This window comes from Narcine bancroftii, chromosome 7, assembly GCF_036971445.1.
Source record: "Narcine bancroftii isolate sNarBan1 chromosome 7, sNarBan1.hap1, whole genome shotgun sequence".
Lineage (NCBI taxonomy): Eukaryota > Metazoa > Chordata > Chondrichthyes > Torpediniformes > Narcinidae > Narcine > Narcine bancroftii.
In genome coordinates this window covers 210,943,402-210,963,008 of record NC_091475.1, presented here as the reverse complement: position 1 = coordinate 210,963,008, position 19,607 = coordinate 210,943,402, and the positions used below count along the sequence as shown (strand labels likewise).

General features: G+C 42.1%; 1 protein-coding gene across 6 annotated transcripts in view; it reads left to right on the top strand.

Annotated features, from left to right (window-relative positions):
* Positions 1 to 19,607, top strand: part of LOC138739666 (cGMP-dependent 3',5'-cyclic phosphodiesterase) — a 284,647-nt gene that overhangs the window by 225,609 nt on the left and 39,431 nt on the right. For all 6 annotated transcript variants that reach the window (XM_069892183.1, XM_069892180.1, XM_069892182.1 and 3 more), the window contains 2 exons: positions 11,045 to 11,157; positions 15,082 to 15,159. In XM_069892183.1, the coding sequence (XP_069748284.1) occupies positions 11,045 to 11,157; positions 15,082 to 15,159 (191 nt within the window). The remainder of the gene's footprint in view (positions 1 to 11,044; positions 11,158 to 15,081; positions 15,160 to 19,607) is intronic.

Sequence of the window (19,607 nt, the reverse complement as noted above, 5' to 3'; positions counted from 1 at the left end):
ATATTGACCAGTTCATCGCTAACCCTTCAGTGGTTAATTTAAAAATGGCTCAAAAGTCAGAACTGATGGTTATAGTTGGCAAGTTAAAACTTCTTACAGTAAGAACTGGGATGAAAAAATAGGAAATTGCCCAAAAGATTGTTAAGCACCATGTAGGAAAGGGGGTATTTGAAGGAGCTGCATTAGAACAGTTTCCAAAGGAGAAAACTTCAGAGGAAGTAAAGTTGGCTTTGAGAAAACTAGAGTTAGAGGAAAAAAAGAGAGGCAGAAAGGAAAGCTGAACGGGAAGCAGTAAGGCAGGCAGAAAGGGAAGAGAGAGAGAAAGAATGGAAACATGAGCTAGAACTAGCTAAAGGAGAGGGAGAAGCCCAAAACCCACGTGCTGGTCAGGAGGAGAGGTTTCTGGTCAGTAGAGAAGTGAGGTTAGTTCCTCCATTTGAAGAAACTGAAATAGACCAATATTTTCAGCATTTTGAGAAAGTAGCTGTAAATTTAAAATGGCCACCAGACCAGTGGTCACTCCTGCTACAAACTGTTCTTAAAGGGAAAGCCCAACAGGTGTACTCATGTCTCACGGTACAACAAGCAGCTGATTACGAATTTGTAAAGCAGGCTATACTCCAATCTTATGAACTAGTTCCAGAGGCCTATAGACAAAAGTTCAGGAGCTAAAAAAAAAGCAGCAATCCAATCTTACCTGGATTTTGCTTACAGGAAGGTTATGTGTTTTGATCGGTGGTGTGCCGCAATGAAAGTAGAAAATAACTTTGATTTATTGAGGGAAATCATTCTGATTGAGGAGATTAAAAATTGTGTTCCTGACAATATTCAAGTGTACTTGGCAGAGAAAAATATAAAAACTTGGCAAGAATTGGCTAAATTTGCAGAGAAATATGCTTTAACCCACGAGTCTAAGTGGACACCAGGGAAAACCTTTCAAAGGAATACTGCTGATAATCCAAGTAGAGTAGAAAGAAAATCTAGAAGTGAGGTTAAAGGAAGAGAGGGATGAAGGGAAAATTTTCGAGTGTTATTTGCCACTGTTGTAAGAATCCAGGGCACATAATAGCAAATTGTCCTCTACTGAAAAGGAAGAAAGAGAAAGGGGTGGTACCAAATGCCTGTGTTCAGAGTGAGAAAGTTAGGGGATATTTTTAAACCATTCATGAATGAAGGTTTCATTTCGGTTAAAGAAGGATCCAATCAAGAGCCAGTTAAAATCCTGCGGGATACTGGAGCAGCCCAATCGCTTGTATTAAGCAACATTTTGAATTTTGGTGAGGAGACCGATACTGGAGATGTGAATCTAATTAAAGGCATCGGTGGTGAAGCAGAGTAGTGATGAAATCAGACTTAGTTAATGGCCCGGTTACGATAGGGATAAGATCAAGTCTGCCGGTGGATGGAGTTTCTCTTTTGTTTGGGAATGATTTAGCAGAGGGTAAAGTTCTACCTGTGGTGAAACTCACAAGTAAGCCATTGGTTTATGAGTCTAAAAAGGATTTGGAAATCTACACTGTGTGTGCCATCACTAGAGCCATGTCTAGAAAAAAGGTAGAGGTAGAGAAATTTCTGTCTGTGATGATCCTGTAGTGGAGACAGGCATTAAGGACAAACCTAAGGATCCAGCTTTGCTGTTGTCAAGAGAAGAATTCTTTCTTTGGCTTGGCTTCGCGGACGAAGATTTATGGAGGGGTAATGTCCACGTCAGCTGCAGGCTCGTTTGTGGCTGACAAGTCCGATGCGGGACAGGCAGACACGGTTGCAGCGGTTGCAGGGGAAAATTGGTTGGTTGGGGTTGGGTGTTGGGTTTTTCCTCCTTTGTCTTTTGTCAGTGAGGTGGGCTCTGCGGTCTTCTTCAAAGGAGGTTGCTGCCCACCGAACTGTGAGGCACCAAGATGCACGGTTTGAGGCGATATCAGCCCACTGGCAGTGGTCAATGTGGCAGGCACCAAGAGATTACTTTAGGCAGTCCTTGTACCTCTTCTTTGGTGCACCTCTGTCTCGGTGGCCAGTGGAGAGCTTGCCATATAACACGATCTTGGGAAGGTGATGGTCCTCCATTCTGGAGACGTGACCTACCCAGCGCAGTTGGATCTTCAGCAGCGTGGATTCGATGCTGTCGGCCTCTGCCATCTTGAGTACTTTGATGTTGGGGATGAAGTCGCTCCAATGAATGTTGAGGATGGAGCGGAGACAACGCTGGTGGAAGCGTTCTAGGAGCCGTAGGTGATGCCGGTAGAGGACCCATGATTTGGAGCCGAACAGGAGTGTGGGTATGACAACGGCTCTGTATACGCTAATCTTTGTGAGGTTTTTCAGTTGGTTGTTTTTCCAGACTCTTTTGTGTAGTCTTCCAAAGGCGCTATTTGCCTTGGCGAGTCTGTTGTCATCTCGTTGTCGATTCTTGCATCTGATGAAATGGTGCAGCCGAGATAGGTAAACTGGTTGACCGTTTTGAGTTTTATGTGCCCGATGGAGATGTGGGGGGCTGGTAGTCATGGTGGGGAGCTGGCTGATGGAGGACCTCAGTTTTCTTCAGGCTGACTTCCAGGCCAAACATTTTGGCAATTTCTGCAAAACAGGACGTCAAGCGCTGAAGAGCTGGCTCTGAATGAGCAACTAAAGCGGCATCGTCTGCAAAGAGGAGTTCACGGACAAGTTGCTCTTGTGTCTCCGTGCGGTACCGGATGTAAACAGCGTCTTCATTGTTGAAGTCTTTCATGGCTTGTTTCAGCATCATGCTGAAGAAGATTGAAACGAGGGTTGGTGCGAGAACGCAGCCTTGCTTCACACCATTGTTAATGGAGAAGGGTTCAGAGAGCTCATTGCTGTATCTGACCCAACCTTGTTGGTTTTCGTACAGTTGGATAACCACGCTGAGGAACTTTGGGGGGCATCCGATGCGCTCTAGTATTTGCCAAAGCCCTTTCCTGCTCATGGTGTCGAAGGCTTTGGTGAGGTCAACAAAGGTGATGTAGAGTCCTTTATTTTGTTCTCTGCACTTTTCTTGGAGCTGTCTGAGGGCAAAGACCATGTCAGTAGTTCCTCTGTTTGCACGAAAGACGCACTGTGATTCTGGGAGAATATTCTCGGCGACACTAGGTATTATTCTATTTAGGAGAATCCTACCTAAGATTTTGCCTGCAATGGAGAGCAGCGTGATTCCCCTGTAGTTTGAGCAGTCTGATTTCTCGCCTTTGTTTTTGTACAGGGTGATGATGATGGCATCACGAAGAGAAGAATTAATAACCAGACAAAAGCATGATTCTGATCTTGCTGGGATAACCAAAAAATTGAAACTGTGCCAGTAGGTTACTTTGTTCAGGATGGAATATTGATGAGAACTTGGAGACCACAAGTGATACCTGCCAGTGAAAACTGGACGGTAATAAAGCAAGTTGTAATTCACAAAAATTACAGGAATGAAATATTAAAGTTGGCTTATAGTATACCTTGAAGAGGTCATCTTGGACTGAAGAAGGCGGTAAAAAAGATAAGGAAACAGTTTTATTGGCCAAAATTAAGAAAGGATGTTGTGAACTTTTGTAGAACCTGTCACACTTGTCAACTGGTGGGCAAGCCTAATCAAGGACCACCAGTGGCACCTTTACAACCCATCCCTGCTTTCAGTGAGCCCTTCTCAAAAGTGATAGTGGATTGTGTTGGCCCATTGCCAAAAACTAAAATGGGCTATGAATATTTGTTAACACTCATGTGCACAGCTTCAAGGTTTCCAGAGGCTATTCCCCTTAGAAACATTAAAGCGAAGAAGATTGTGAAGGCTATGCTAACATTTTTCATGCTGTTTGGCCTACCAAGGGAAATTCAATCAGACCAAAGGAGTAATTTTATGTTTGAATATTTCAACAGGTGGTGTATGAATTGGGAGCCCATCAAATTGTGTCGTTTGCCTCTCATCCTGAAAGTCAAGGGGCCTTGGAAAGGTTCCATTTAACTGTGAAAAATATGATTGTAGAGCTTGTCGAAAGAACCAAAGACTTGTTGATCCAAACCAAGGCTTTTATTGGCAAAAGACAGGAGCTCTTCACAGGTGGCCGACCAGTCTGGAATGATCCGACCTGGCTAGGGACACAACCCATTGAGGCCCAGACAGTAGGCGTGGCTTAGTTCTCAGCCAATCGCTGTAAGCACAGTCTAGATACTGTAACTATATACACTATATACATTGGTGATAGGTCTGTACTATCACAATGATGAGGGCTTATTGCACGGAAAATAACAAGGATTGGGATGAAGGAATCCATTTGTTATTGTTTGCTGTAGAGAGAGAACTCAGGAGTATCTTGGCTTTAGTCCATTTGAGTTGGTGTTTGGTCATGAAGTCAAGGGTCCATTACTATTGTTAAAGGAACAGTGGATACAAATGATATACAATCAAACCTGTTGGATTGTTTTCAAATTTAAAAACAGATTACATCAGGCTTGTGAGATGGCAAGGAAAAATTTTAAAACTGCTGAGGGAGAAATGAAAATTCGGTATGATCAAAAAACAAAATTAGGGACATTAAACATGGCGACAAAGTATTGGTTTTGTTTCCAATGCAGTCAAACCCTTTGAGAGCTCAGTTTTCAGGACCATATAAGATGAAATCAAAAATTAACCAGGTCACCTATGTCATTGAGACACCTGATCGTTGAAGAGAGACACAGGTTTGTCACGTGAACATGCTTAAACCTTACTTTGAGAAAATGACTGACAAGGAGACTAGGATTCCAACCAAGGTGCTAGTTATAGAGGAAAGTAAGGAGGAGATAAGTTTCATGGCAGGTCATGGAGCACAGAAAGTGATAAGCCCCAGGCTGGTAAATTCTATAGTTTTGCAAAACTTAGACACCAAGTTAATGCATTTGACTAAAGCAGAAAGGGAAGAAATGAAGACATTACTTATGAAATTTAAGGATATATTCCCAGATGTTCCAAGAAGAATTACTGTGGCTTGTCATGATATGAAGGTCAGTGATGCTAAGCCTATTAAGCAGCATCCTTACCGAGTTAATCAGGAAAAGAGCAGCTTGTTGGATCAAGAAGTAGACTATATGCTCAAAAATGACATCATCTGAAAATCAAGTTCAAATTGGTGTTCACCCTGTGTTCTGGTGCCTAACCCAGATGGCTCAATTAGGTTGTGTACAGATTATCGAAAGGTAAACATGGTGACAAAGACTGATGCGTTCCCTATTTCCAGAATAGATGATTGTATGGATAAGGTGGGGAAGGCTAAATTTCTTACAAAGATTGATCTCTTAAAAGGATACTGGTGTGTTCCTTTGACAGAGAAAGGCAGGGAGATTTCTGCATTTGTTACACCTTTGGGATTGTATGAGTATAATGTTATGCCTTTTGGGATGAAATATGTGCCTGGCAGATTTCTGAGAATGATTAATGCAGTAATTCAAGGTTTAGAGCACACAGGAGCCTATATTGATGATTTAGTAATTACTACGGATACATGGGAAGAACACATGCTTGAATTAGAGCAGTTATTTTAGAGACTGGTGGAAGCACACCTCACAGTGAATTTGCACAAGAGTGAGTTTGGACATGCCATTGTAATTTATCTGGGTTATGTGGTAGGTCAGGGACAGATGGCACTGGCTGGAATGTAAGTATTGGCTATCACTGCATTCCCTATCCCTGGTAATAAGAAAGCTCTTCGGAGATTTCTAGGTATGATTGGCTACTATTGTATATTTTGTAAACACTTTGCAGAATTGCACTCCCGTTAACAAAACTACTTGGAAAGAAAGAAAAATTTATCTGGTCAGATGCATCATTTTATGCCATCAGCCTGTACTTGTGTCCCCTAACTTTGAAAAGCCATTCTCTTTAGCCGTGACGAAGCGGTTGGTGCTGTACTGTTACAGAAGAAGAATGGTGATGGAGTAGAACATCCTATTTTGTATTTCTCTAAAAAGTTTAACGACCATCAACAAAATTATTCAACCATTGAGAAGGAGTTATTAGCGCTTGTTTTAGTGTTGCAACATTTTGATGTGTATATTTGTACTGCTCAAAAACTGTTAATAATATATACTGATCATAATCCATTAGTTTTTCTGTCTAAAATGGAAAATAAGAACAGACGGTTATTGAACTGGAGCTTGAAATGTTACAAGAGTATGATTTAATTATTACACACATAAAGGGGATGGATAATGTAATAGCAGATTGTTTGTCAAGATGTTAATCTGGGTAGATATTAATCTAATTACATACTTACTGTAAAAAAATGGAGTGTTTATTTTATTTTATTTATGTAATACTTCCATTAATTGTTAAAAATTTGTTCTTGTGGACCAATTTTTTTTAGCAGGGGAGGTGTTACAGAGTTCTGTGTTGTGTATTGGCCTCTGTGTTGTGTGGTTTTATGTTAAAAAGTGACAGTTTGTCTTTGAGAGCCAAGGTGAAGGTGGACTGCTGAGAAAGTGGGAGACAGACTGAGCACATGCAGAAAATGATCTAAATATTTCTGGACTTGGACGATAAACCACCACTGGGTGGTGCTGTGGAGTGGAAGGAGGCCCAGAGCAGGAGTCATGGCCTGGAGGACAGTTTAGGATGTTGGGATTTCAAAAGGATGATCATTCCGAAGCTAGCAGAAGGATCCGGACCAAGCCATTGTTCCTCTCTTTGCAAGCAACACAAGACAACTTCAAATTTTGTGCTCTCTCTCTTTATCAAATATCTTTTGGCTTCAGTTTACCGAACAAACTGAATTTTGTTTATGATCTTTGCTTCAGTTGAGATCGAAGTTTTGTGAGTCTTGTGTGTTTTTGTATTTGTTTTGTGCTTAAGTTTTTCTGTGGGCTGGTTGGAAATATAACTTAGACTTTAATTACATATGTTATATTTAGGCTGGGGAATTTATTAGTTTTACACAGTTATATAAATTTGCATAGTAACCAGTGGGCATTGTTATAAAAGGGGGATTTTTTAATTAAAGTTTGAAGGTGAATTTTTTTGTTAATAAAGTAATTGTTCATCTTTACCCCTGTGAGATATGTCTTCTTTGTGGTTGCTGGTTTGATCATGTAACACTGTGCAGGCAGGATCTTCTGCATTTTTCTGTTCCTGCAGTGTCTCTTGCATTTTTCAGCAGGCTCTTTCAATTCCTTCTCTGTTCTGCCAGTGTATGATCTTGGATTTACTTCTTCCAGGACAGCAGCCTTTTTGCCCCAAGTATTGGAATCTCTGAGTCTCACTATGTCATCTTGTGCCAGTGGCCCTAAGCTTCTTTCTGACTTGTCATAGTTTGCTTTTTGTCTCCTTTGTAGATGCTTTTGTTTCAGTTCGTCATCTCTGTTCTTGTTTGGGTCTGCAGAGTACGGAATTATGGTGCGTAGTTTATGTCCCAGCAGGTGACATGCCATGTTCAAGTGGTGAAGCTCTGTAACTCAGTAGAGTTAGATACAGATCTGAGCCACTGTCTAGTGCTTTCTTGAACAACTGTTTAACTTTGTGAACTCCTTTCTCTGCTTTACTGTTTGACTGTGGATACAGGGGACTTGAAGTGACATGTTGAAAATAATACTCTTCTGTAAAGTTCTGGAATTCTCTATCTATACCCCTAATAATTTTAAATACTGTAGCCACACTACTTGAAAGAAAGACACACACACACACACACACACACACACACACACACACACGTGCAGTCAGGTTAAGCTCTGTGTTTTATTGGGAGCTCAGGCCCGACTTTTATACCTCTCGCTTTCATGTAATTTCCCCTCTTTTACTGGCACAATGACCTGCATAACAAAAACGGGGTTTTCCCTACATGGGTACCTTCTTGCATGACAATCCCTTCTTCCCCATGTGCTGTTCCTGTCTGTTGGCTGTGCAACGCGGCTAGCGCCATTTTGGAGTTGCTAGCCTTTAAACTGCCCTTGCCATTCATCCGCAGGTTCACTTGTTGGGGCTAGCGCCACTGCACGGTCTGCTGGCTTTTAAGTGTGCTCGCTGCCTGGAGCATCCAGTTTGATTGCCGGACCTTAATGTAAATTTGATTGAGGTATTTAAAATTATTAGGGGTATAGATAGAGTTGACGTGGAAAGGCTCTTTAAGAAAGGGGGAGATACAAACGAGAGGATGTGAGCTGAGAGTTAGGGGGAAAAGGTTTAGAGGGAACATGAGGGGGGACTTCTTCACTCAGAGAGTGGTGGGTGTGTGGAACGAGCTTCATGACGAAAGGGCGGAGGCAGGCTCGATATTAGCACTTAAGGAGAAGTTGGATATGTTCATGGATTGGAAAGGAATGGGGGGTTACAGGTTGAGCGTAGGTAATTTGGAGAAAGTGTTCAGTATGGACCAGAAGGGCCAAGTTGCCCTGTTTCTGAGCTGTAATTGTTGTATGTTTATATGTAGCACAGTCCATTGACACTGTAGACAATCTGAGGAATTCCATGTCTTTAAAAGATCAATTTCATATATTTGATCCCGCAAGCAGCAGACACACGAGTGCGATCTCCGGAGAGTTCGATAGATAGTCAATAACCAGGAAGTAATTATTTCCATCCATTTTCAAAAGTATTTTATTTTTGTTTTTTTCATAAATATACATAGAAAAACTCTCCAATATTAAATATATATATATATATATATATATATATATAATTATTATTTATTTCTTTATTTTGTTTATGGTAGCGTCAGTACGGCCTGCATTTTCAACCACTATCACACCATCCGGCCCAGGTATGGTAAAAGGTTGCCCGCCATTCCCTATGCCATCAGTGCTCTGTGATTAGTAAGGAATTGCTTAAGGTGGGAGGTGGGTGGGAAGAAAAAGTTTGAAAACCACTTTTTTAATCATCCCTCATGGACTCGTTATGTGCACCGTTTCAGAACTCCAAAGGAAATGGGCCAATGACCATTTTTCTCAAGTCAAATATTTCAGTAACAATTGGGGTCTAGAGCAATGATTCTCAATCTTCCCTTCCCACCCACATCCCACCTTAAGCAATCCCTTACTGAATCCAGAGCACCGTTGGCAGAGGGATTAGTTAAAGTGGGATGTGAGTGGGAAGAGAAAGGTTGAGAACCACTGGGTTAGATTGTGATGGAGTAGCACAAGATTATGGGCTGAAGGGCCTGTGCTGCAATATTCTACGTTCTATATAAGAAATAAATACTGTCAGTAATACTGGTATGAAAAGAGTGGCATAATAGCGAAGGCAATCATTTTTCTAGGACCAGAGCCGTCTCTATGGCAAGGGAAGTTCAATAGATGTTGGAAAGAAACTTTTTCTTGAAAGAGAAAAAGTGATGTTTCAGCAGTGGAGACAGATCCTTTGGCGAGTCTGGAGTATGGTCATGGTTAGATTAGCATGGGGAGGTTCAAGAGCTGCTGGAGAACTGTTGTGAAAAAGAAACTGTTCTTCAGTTGGTCTTCAGGCTTCTGGACCTCCTGTCTGAAGGGAGCGATGAGAAGAGGTTGCAACCAAGGGGTCCTTTATGGTGTCGGCTGCCTCCTTGAGGCAGAGTCTCTCATCAACGTCTGCAGTGGGCAGGAGGTCAGACTCTATGATGGGCCTGGCTGTGTTTGCCACAATCCATGGCCTTCTGCATTGGTGGGAAAATTCTGAGACCAGGCGCTGATGCCGCCAGTCAATATTCAGGAAACTGCTCTTGACCTTGGAGGGGCAGGTCTTCAGGCTTCTGTACCTTCTGCCCAAAGGGAGTAGTGAGAAGAGGTTGTAACTATTTAAAAGATATTTGGATGGGTACATGGAAAGGTTGGGTAAAATTGGCCAAGGCAATGGATAGTGTGACAGAGTGTATCGATATGTTTTTGGGAGATAAATTGGGGCAGGATTTTTATTGTAGGTCAAATACAAACACTTTAAAACAGATCTTATTTAAAATACTGGAGCTCTGCTCATGCTAGACATATTGGGGCCTCAGAGCTTTTGCAAAAGCTTTGGAGAGTGCCCAAGCAACTTCACTAATGGATTGTTGTTTACAAAACGGCAACAGATGAAAGAGCTTGTTGGAGCTGTGTTCTGTCTGGATTGGAACCTGCTGTTCTAGGAGGATCATGTGATTTTGCAAGCAGAAAGAGTCAAACAGGTTTTTTTTCTCTCTGTGAGAGAGACAGAGATCAGTTCTCATGTGTTACAGTTCAGCATCAACAGCTGGGACTGGAATAGGACAAGCTGGTAAGCTTGTGGAAAACCCCATTGTGCTTAGTTCAGCCTGGTCAAAGCCCTTGTGATTCACGCAAGAGGAGAGGACTGGCTGTCTAATGTTTCACTTGGAATAAGGGAAACAAAAAGGAACTCTGTGGTGACCTGAAAGAAAGAGGTTATCATCTGGAGAACCCTGAGGGGGAAAGTTTCTTCGGCAAGACACTGAAGTGGCTGATTAAAAGGAATCAGTTTGTGTCCAGCGAACAACAAATCTCACTCTGAAAACCGACAAGAATTTTCCTGAGCGGTAACCATTTACCTTTCAAGCACTAAAGCCTGGTGAACTTTATAAATGTTAAATTCTGTGCACAGTCTAAGAATTGCCTGCAACCAGTGAACTTGGAGGAATGAGAAGTGAGATTGAACTGTGAATCAAAGAACTTTTCTGAACTTACACAAATATTACATACATGTGCGCTTAGAATTAGAAGGGGGTTAAGTTAGGTTAGTTAAGTCAATAGTGATAAGTTGAAGTGTTATTCTGTTTTCAGGTTTAAAGATAATTAAAAGCAACTTTTGTTTAAGTAACCATTTGTCTTGGTGAATATCTATTGCTGCTGGGTTTTGGGGTCCTCTGAGCTCGTAACAATAGCATGGGCAAGATAGGTCAAAGGGCCTGATTCATTACTGTCTATCTGTATGAGTTCAGATTTATTGTTAGAGTGCATGCATGACATCACATACATCCCTGAGATATGGGAATAGAACAGGAGAATGGTGTTGAAGATCTTATGAATAACATAGCAGGATTGAAGGGCTGAATGGCCTTCAGATGGTCCAGTGGGTTCTCTTGTGTCTCCTCACCCTCCCTGTGCTCCCTCTCCCCTGCAGAAATTGTGGGAGTGGCTGAGCTGTGCAACAAGATAAACGGTCCGTGCTTCACCAAGTTCGACGAGGACCTGGCCCTGGCCTTCTCCATTTACTGTGGAATCAGCATCGCACACGTGAGTAAGGGATGGGGGTGATGATGGGGGGGGGTGAAGTAGCAGTCCCACCCAAGCTCGGCAGGAGATGGATGGACATGAACGGGCGTGGGGGTTCAGGCTGTGGAGGCCCTGTTTGGATCAATTGAGTTTCTTGTCATACCCATAATTACAGGGTACAGATGCCTCAAAATTCTGACTGCAGCCTCACAGGCATGTATGATGCACTGACTGCTGTAGAATAAATTATCAAGAAAGAATAAATATCAAGATAAATAAATGGGTGGCCACACTATTACAGGACCAATGACCCAGGTTTGAATCCCGCACTGTCTGCAAGGAGTTTATGGTGAGGGTTGACCGTATAACTATAACCAAAGAACAATACCAGCATGGAAACAGGCCACCTCAGCACTTCTAGTCCGCACTGAACCAGGTCCTCTCCTCTAGTCCCACCTACCTGCACCCTGCCCATAACCCTCCAATCCCCTCCCAACCATATATCTATTCAATTTTTCCTTCAGTGACAAAATGGACCCTGCCGCCACTACTTCTCCCAGAAGCTCATTCCACACTCCCACCATTCTCTGAGTGAAGAAGATCCCCCTCATGTTACTTCTCAACTTTTTCCTCTTTAAAACTCATGACCTCGTTTCAATCTCTCTCACCCTCAAGGGTAATAGCCGATCCATATCAACTAACTATCCTCCTCATAATCTTAAATACCTCGATCAAATCCCCTCTCAACCTTCTATATTAGGGCAATGATTCTCACCCTTTTTCTTTAAGTAATCCCTATGCCATAAGTGCTCTGTGATTAGTAAGGGATGTGAGTGGGAAAAAAAAGTTTGAAAACCCCTGTTTTAATTGTCCCTCATGGACTCGTTATGTGCACGTTTTCAGAACTCCAAAGGAAATGGGCCAATGACCATTTTTCTCAAGCAAAATATTTCAGTAACAATTGGGTCTAGAGCAGCAATTCTCAACCTTCCCTTCCCACCCACATCCCACCTTAAACAACCCCTTACTGATCACAGAGCACCGATGGCACAGGGGTCACTTAAGTGAGATGTGAGTGGGAAGAGAAAGGTTGAGAACCACTGGTTTGGGGTGAAAGGGGAAAAGTTTAAAGGGAACATTGGGGGAGACTTCTTCACACAGAGAGTGATGGGTGGGAGCATGGCCGTAGAAGAAGGGGAGAGGGTCAAGGTTGCCTGGGAGGTGAGAGTTAATGTGACCGGCCTCTGGAAGCACTGGAAGATTTTGGTCAAAATGAAAAAGGAATTGTATGTACAGTTGGGGAAGTAAGTCAGACGGGGGCCCGGAGGAATATAAAAATTACAGGAAAGAGCTCAAACAAGTCATTATGAAAAGAGATCATGAAATATCTTTGCCAAGCAGGATTATAGAGAATCACAAAGAATTTTATACTTTCATTAAAAAGAGAATTATTAGAACATTACAGCCCAGAATAAGCCCTTTGGCCCACTCACATACCACCTTAAACAATCCCTATGCCAACAATGCTCTGTGATTAGTAAGGGGTTGCTTAAGGTGGGATGTAGGTGGAAAGAAAAAGTTTGAAAACCCCTGTTTTAATTGTCCCTCATTGACTCGTTATGTGTACGGTTTCAGAACTCCAAAGGAAATGGGTCAATGGCAATTTTTCTCCAGCAAACTATTTCAGTAACAATTGAGTCTGGAGAACTGGTTCTCAACCTTCCCTTCTCACTCACATCCCAACTTAAGCAATCCCTCACTAATCACAGAGCATCAATGGCAGAGGGATTAGTTAAAGTGGGATGTGGGTGGGAAGGAAAACTTTGAGAACCACTGGTTATGGGATTAAGGGGAGGTTCCAGAGCCTGATAGCTGTTAGAGGAAAACCTGCTGTTAATCTGAGAGGTGCTGGACCTCAAGCTTCTGAACTTCTGCCTTCCAGGGATGGGGGTGGAGGAAGGGGATGAATGGGTGGGGGGAAGGCAAAGAGGGTGATACAAAGCTATTAGAACAAGGGAGCAGCGGGTGGGTGGGAGAGGGTAGGGTTATTGGATGAGGAGAGAGGTGGAATGCATATAGCAAGTGGGACATTAGGAAAGGGGAGGAAGAACTGGAGGAAGAGGGTGGTGGGGCTGGGGGAGGGACGTTGGACAGGGGGGAGGAGGTTGTTGAGGAGTGAGTGGGATGGAGGAGGGAAATTGATGCCACTTTCAGGGAATTATGTATTTGCATTCCCAGATCTCTCTGTTCTACTGCACTCCTCAGTGCCCGACCGATTACCGTACCCGTTGTACCTTGGCTTATCCTTCCAAAGTACAACATCTCACACTTGTTTGCATTAAATTCTTTAGAGGACTACCAATGCAAAAACAGGCCATTTGGCCCATTGAATCCATGCTGAACTATTTATTCCATCTCACATTGACCTGTACAATGTTTCCATACTGTTCCCAATGATTTACCTGTCCAAATTTTTCTTAAATGTCATAATTGAGCCTGCATTCACCACCTGCGCTATTAACTTGTCCCACTCTCTCACCATTGACTGCAGGAAGAAGTCCCCCCCTAATATTCCCCCTAAATATTTCACCTTTCACCCCTAACCCATGTCCTCTGATTTGTATCTCACCTCCGCTCAGTGGGAAAAGCCGATCTACATTTACTCTGTCTACCCCCCTCATCATTTTAAATGCTTCCATCAGATCTCCCCTCATTCTTCTACAATCCAGGGAATAAAGCCCTAACCTGTTGAACTGTTTCCTGTAACTCAGTTCCTGAAGTCCAGGCAACATCCGAGTAAATCTTCTCTGCACTCTTTCTATCTTATTGATATCCTTCCTGTCGTTCGGTGACCAAAACTGCACACAATCCTCCAAATTTGGCCTCACCAATATCTTATACAACTTTACCAAAACATCCCAACTCCTGTTCTCAATGAAGGCGAATGTGCCAAAAGCTCTGTTAACAGCCTTATCCACCTGTGATGCCACTTTCAGGGAATTATGTCTCTGTATTCCCAGGTCCTTCTGTTCTACCGCATTCCTCAGTGCCCGACCATTTATTATGTATGTCCTTTCTTGGTTTGTCCAAAGTGCAAAACCTCAAACTTGTCTAAAAGTAAAACCACAGTGCTGGTGAAACCTAGCAGGTCAAACTGCATACTTTACACAGCAAAGATAAAGATATCTAACCAACGTTTTGGGCTTGAGCCCTTCATCAAGGTATAAAATATGTTGGCAGGTGCTCGAACTGACTGAATGGTTGTGGGGGGGCGGGGAAGGAGCTCGGTCCCACAGGCAGGAGGTAGTAGGTGGATAAGGGAGGGAGGGCACACCTGAAAACAGGGGAAAGGGGGATGGATCTGTTAATGGAGAGGGAAGGGGCGGAGAGCTGGAGGAAAGATGGCAGAGGGGAATGGAGGGAAAGTGGAGAGTGGGCCAGCAGAAACCAGCGAAGTCGAGGTTAATGCCATTCCAGTCGGTGAGGGCCCAGACGGAAAATCAAGTGTTGTTCCTATAATTCACGGATGGACTTGATGGGATGGTACATGAGGCTGTGGACAGACATGCCAGCATGGGAGTGGAATTGAAGCGGGTGGCCACTGGGTGATCCCTGTCACTGGTGCGACAGAACGAAGATGCTCTAGCAAAGCGATCTCCCAATCTGCGCCCCGTCTCTCCGATGTAGAGAAGGTCACAAACTTGTCGGCATTGAATTCCATCTCCCATTTTCCAGCCCATTTTTCTACCTGGTCTGTGTATTATACAGATATTCCCCACAAAAAAGGGTTGATTATTCCTGGACTTGTATAAATATTGGTTGAAAGCATATATCGGGTGAGAGAAGCAATAGAGGGTATTGGAATTAGGGAATAAGTAACTCGCATTCAATTGCATTTCGTTGCCAACCAGGATGATGTTCTGACGTCTTGCTCCCTCTTCCTAGTCACTGCTCTATAAGAAAGTTCACGAGGCTCAGTACAGAAGTCACCTGACCAATGAGATGATGATGTACCACATGAAGGTGAGACAGTCCTGCAGATGCTGGAATTCTGAAATAAAAGCAGAGAATGCTGGGAAAACTAGGCCGGTTGAGCAGTGGGTGCGTGGAGAGAATTGGCCACTGGTAAAAGGCTGGTCCATGGAATGGTAGAATCATGGGGAATAGAAGGCCATTCAGCCTATTGCGCCTACTCCACCATTCAGTAACATCTTGGCTGATCATGTGACCTCAGTCGCCTATTCCTCCTTCCTCTCCTCACTCCTTAACCCCCCTCAGTCATATCGGCCACATCCAACTCCCCATTTGAACACATCAAATGACCCGGCGTCAACAACCTTCCTTCGTCAGGAGGACCACAAGTTCACAACTCTCTTGGTGAAGAAGTGTCTCCTCCATCTGAAATGGCTTCTTCCTTCCCCTGAGACTGCAAGCCCAAGTTCTGGATTTCCCAACATTGGGATCATTCTACCTGTCAGGTCCTAGAGCATAGAACCTTACCTTCGGCCCACCTATGGAAACCCACTCCATGGTCAATCTAACCCTTTCCTCCCTCACACCCATAACCCTCTATTTTTCTTGCATCCCTGAGCCTTTTAAATGCCCCTATTGTACCAGCCTCCACCACCACCTCCGGCAAGACATTCCTGGCCCCCACTTCTCTCTGTTTAAAAAAAAACCTACCCCTGACATCTCCCCTAAACCTTTCCCCTCACCCCCCTCATCTTGTACAAGTGTCCTCTGCTGTTTGTTTCTCTCACCCCGGCCACCCACTTATCACTTCCTCTTATAATTATGAAGACCTCCAAGTTACCTCTCATCCTTCTTCACTCTAAAGAGAAAAGCCCCTGGATCTGTAAACCTTGCTTCATAAGACATGTTCTTCAATACAGGCAACATCCTGGTAAATCTCTGACCTCTCTCTATTAACAATTGTCACAACTATAAACGGTGCGTTGAGAATATTGAATTCAGAGAAGCAAGAGACTACAGATGGTGTATAACCAACCCACCCCCCTCCCTCCCTCCGGCCAAAAGGCAAACTGGTGGAAGAACCCTTTGGGTCAGGCAGCATCTGCGAAAGCAGAGTGATGTTAAAGTTTCAGGTCAACGGGGGGGCGTGGCAAGATGGCGTAAGGATCAGACGTGCCTTCCAGTCCTTTCCTGACTCTATCGTATTGTTTTATCTAGAAATGCCCGTTAAAATTCTTTAAAAGTTTAGATAATTTCAGTGCTGTTAATTTAACTTATGATGGTACAATTGGTGAAAGAGAGCAAAAAAATACGACAACAGATCATCAAAAAACTACATTTTCCAAAAGTTCAAGTTTTGGAGCCTACCCACAGGAAAGACACCAGGACTCAGCGTGAAATGGATCCCAGGAGAGAGGTACAGTGTTCGGATGTAGAGCTCTATGTTACATCAGTAGAGCCCCCTAAAGAGGGCGCCAAACAGCCTTTAGAACAAAGAGTTACTCAAAGGCATTTGTCAACTGTAGAGGTGGCACTGCAAACTGCATCTCTTGAGATACAAGAACCTATACAACTTGATGTACTGGGAGAACTTAATACATTATGGACTGGGGAAAACCCCGGCCAGCATCCTCCAGTCACTGCTGGAGAGGCTGTGGCTGGGGTCTCCACACGCTGTCATACTACAAGGAAGGCAACCAGAATGAAGGAAGGAACAGAAGATCCTTTGGTTATGCAGAAGAAGCGGGAATATGTTGAGCCAAAATCTCTTCCAATTAAAAAGATTTTTGTGAATCTTGAATCTAAATTATCTTATACAATGCAGGGATTATCCAAGATTATGACTGAACTTGGTACTAGGTTTAATACTTTGATGAAAATACATTCTCAACAGATGGCTGAGTTTGGAGCTTTTAAGCTTGAAGTGAGAGATAAATTTAATTCGTGTGAAGAAGATATAGATGAAATACGGGATCAAGTTTTTGATGTGACCAAAATGGTCGAAGACTTACAAACTCAAAATAAAAATTTGGTGAAAAAGATTGATTATTTGGAAAACCAATCCAGACAGAACAATATAAAGATTATTGGTTTGCCGGAAGGTATGGAGGGACCAGACCCAAGAAAATTTTTAACTGAATGGATTCCGCAGGTGTTGGGTCAAGAACATTTCCCGGAAGGTATAATACTGGAACGTGCTGACAGAGCCTTGCGTAGAAGACCTATTTCAGGTCAAAGTCCAAGACCTGTTTTGGTCGTTGCTTGAATTATTATGACAGAGAAATAATTTTACGAGTGGCTATTAGAAATGCACAACAGACAAAATCACCCTTGATGATTCAAAATAATCGAGTTTTCTTCTATGCGGATTTGAGTCAAGAAGTTATGTTCCAACGATGGGAATTCAATCCTGCTAAAGAGTTGTTGTGGAAGAAAGGTTATAAGGCAACCTTTAGATATCCAGCTGTTTTGAAGGTTTTCTAAGATGGTTACCAACCAAAGTTCTTTGATTCTCCAAAGGAAGCTATAGCATTTGCTCAAGAGCTGCCAATTACTCGGTTTCAACAGAGACATAGTCCGCCGCAATCTCTAAGGAGACAAGAGATGGGAGAAAAGAGCCGTGCTCCAAGAAGGAATGGTTGTAATGGTGACTCAGCAGTTGGAACTGATTAAAAGAAGAGTTGTCCTTTTTTTTCTAATGTTTTTTTTAAAAAAAAGGGATATTAAATAATAATGATGTTAGTTTAAGATGAAGTGAGAGTTGGGGGAGAGATCTGGATAGGCACTATTTCCTGAAAGTCATCTGCTATGTGTGAGTTATCTCACACCCATTTTTTTTTGGGAGTTACCGCATTGTGCGGTTTAGACGGGAGGGGGTATTTTTAACCTCCTACCCGTTTTTTTTCCTTTTTTTTGTATTATTAGATTAAAGAGTGAAGGGTTTTTTTTTGTTTAAATATAAAAAAAAGCATAAGAAAGTATTTGATTGTTTAAAAAACTAAAAATTGATGTGGTTTTTTTTATAAAGTTTATTCAGTAGATAAGGAATATCTGAAATTTAAATGTGAATGGGATGGATTAGTTTTTTTAAATATTTTTTCTTTAACTTTAAGGTGAAAGGAGTGGTAATTCTGGTGTATATTATTTTGCTATTTTAGTTATAGAACAAAGGGAATAATGGTGAAAGTTATAAATTGAATTGTACAATTCTTAATGAGGCTTGAATTTTGTTTGTGGTTTATGCTCCACTTGTTGAAGATATAGATTTCATTGTAGATGTGTTTTTATTATTTGGATATCTGAATTTTAACGTAATGATTGGGGATATTTAAATGTGGTATTGGAGCTTTTATTGGATAACTATTCAAGAGTAAAAGGGAAAAATGGTGGAAGAGTACTAAAATTGAATTGTACAATGCTTGATGAGGTTTGAATTTTGTTTTAAGATGGTGGTTTATGTGACTAATATGATGATAGATGTGAAGTTAGTTGATATTTGGTGAAGGTTTATCTCTATAGAGAAAGTTTTTTTTCATCTTTTTTTCTCATGCTACAATTTTTTTTTAAGAATTGATTATTGTTTAAGAATTTTTGATAGACAATGTTACTAACTTTACTAATTTTTTATATTAAGTTTGAGTTAAATATATGTTTAATCTTAACTCCGTTTGTTAAATATATGCATTTAAGTTTGATTTAAATATGTTTTTTAAGTCTGATATCTTAGTATTAATTACTTTTCTTTTTGTTAGTATTTTAATTGGTTATGTTTTTGTTTTTTTTTGTAAGTGGGTTTTTTTTTCTTACATATATTATTAACTTTATTAATTCTTCACTCTTTATTTTGGGGGGGAAAGGGGGGGTTGGATTAATTTGAGTTGGGTTATTAATGTGTAATAATTATTGGGGAGGGTATAGTTTATTTAGATTACTGATACTGTATTGTAATTTTATTATTTTATTCTTAATTTTTTTTAATGTAATCCTATATGTTATTCATGTTATAAAATCTTAAATAAAGTTTAAAAAAAAAGTTTCAGGTCGACGTCCTGCATCAGGGAAGAGAGCTAGTGTAGAGGAGAGGGGAAGGGGTGGTGAGAGATGGGGGCAGGTAGGCAATGGGTGGGACCAGGTGAGGTGGGAAATGGTGGGCTGATGGAGTCAGGCTCGAGAAGGGGTGAGGGGGAGAATGGAGGTAGAGACCGAGGCTGGAGATGGGTGGAGAGATTCAAGTGAGAAAATTGGGTGGTGGGGGTGAGCACGGAGGGAGCGATGAGAGGCTGGAAGGGGATTATGTGGAATAAAGAGGGTAAAGATGCAGGGATCTAGGAAAAGAAAGTGGTGAGTGAACCAGGTCAGGAAAGGTTGGCGGGGGGGAGCAGGTGGAATTAGATAATGGAGGAGGTAGGACATCCATCAGGTGGTGTGTGGATGATATGTGGGGAGCAGAAAACTGGGGAATAAGGTGAGAGGGGTTAAAATTGAAAGTCTGCAAACAC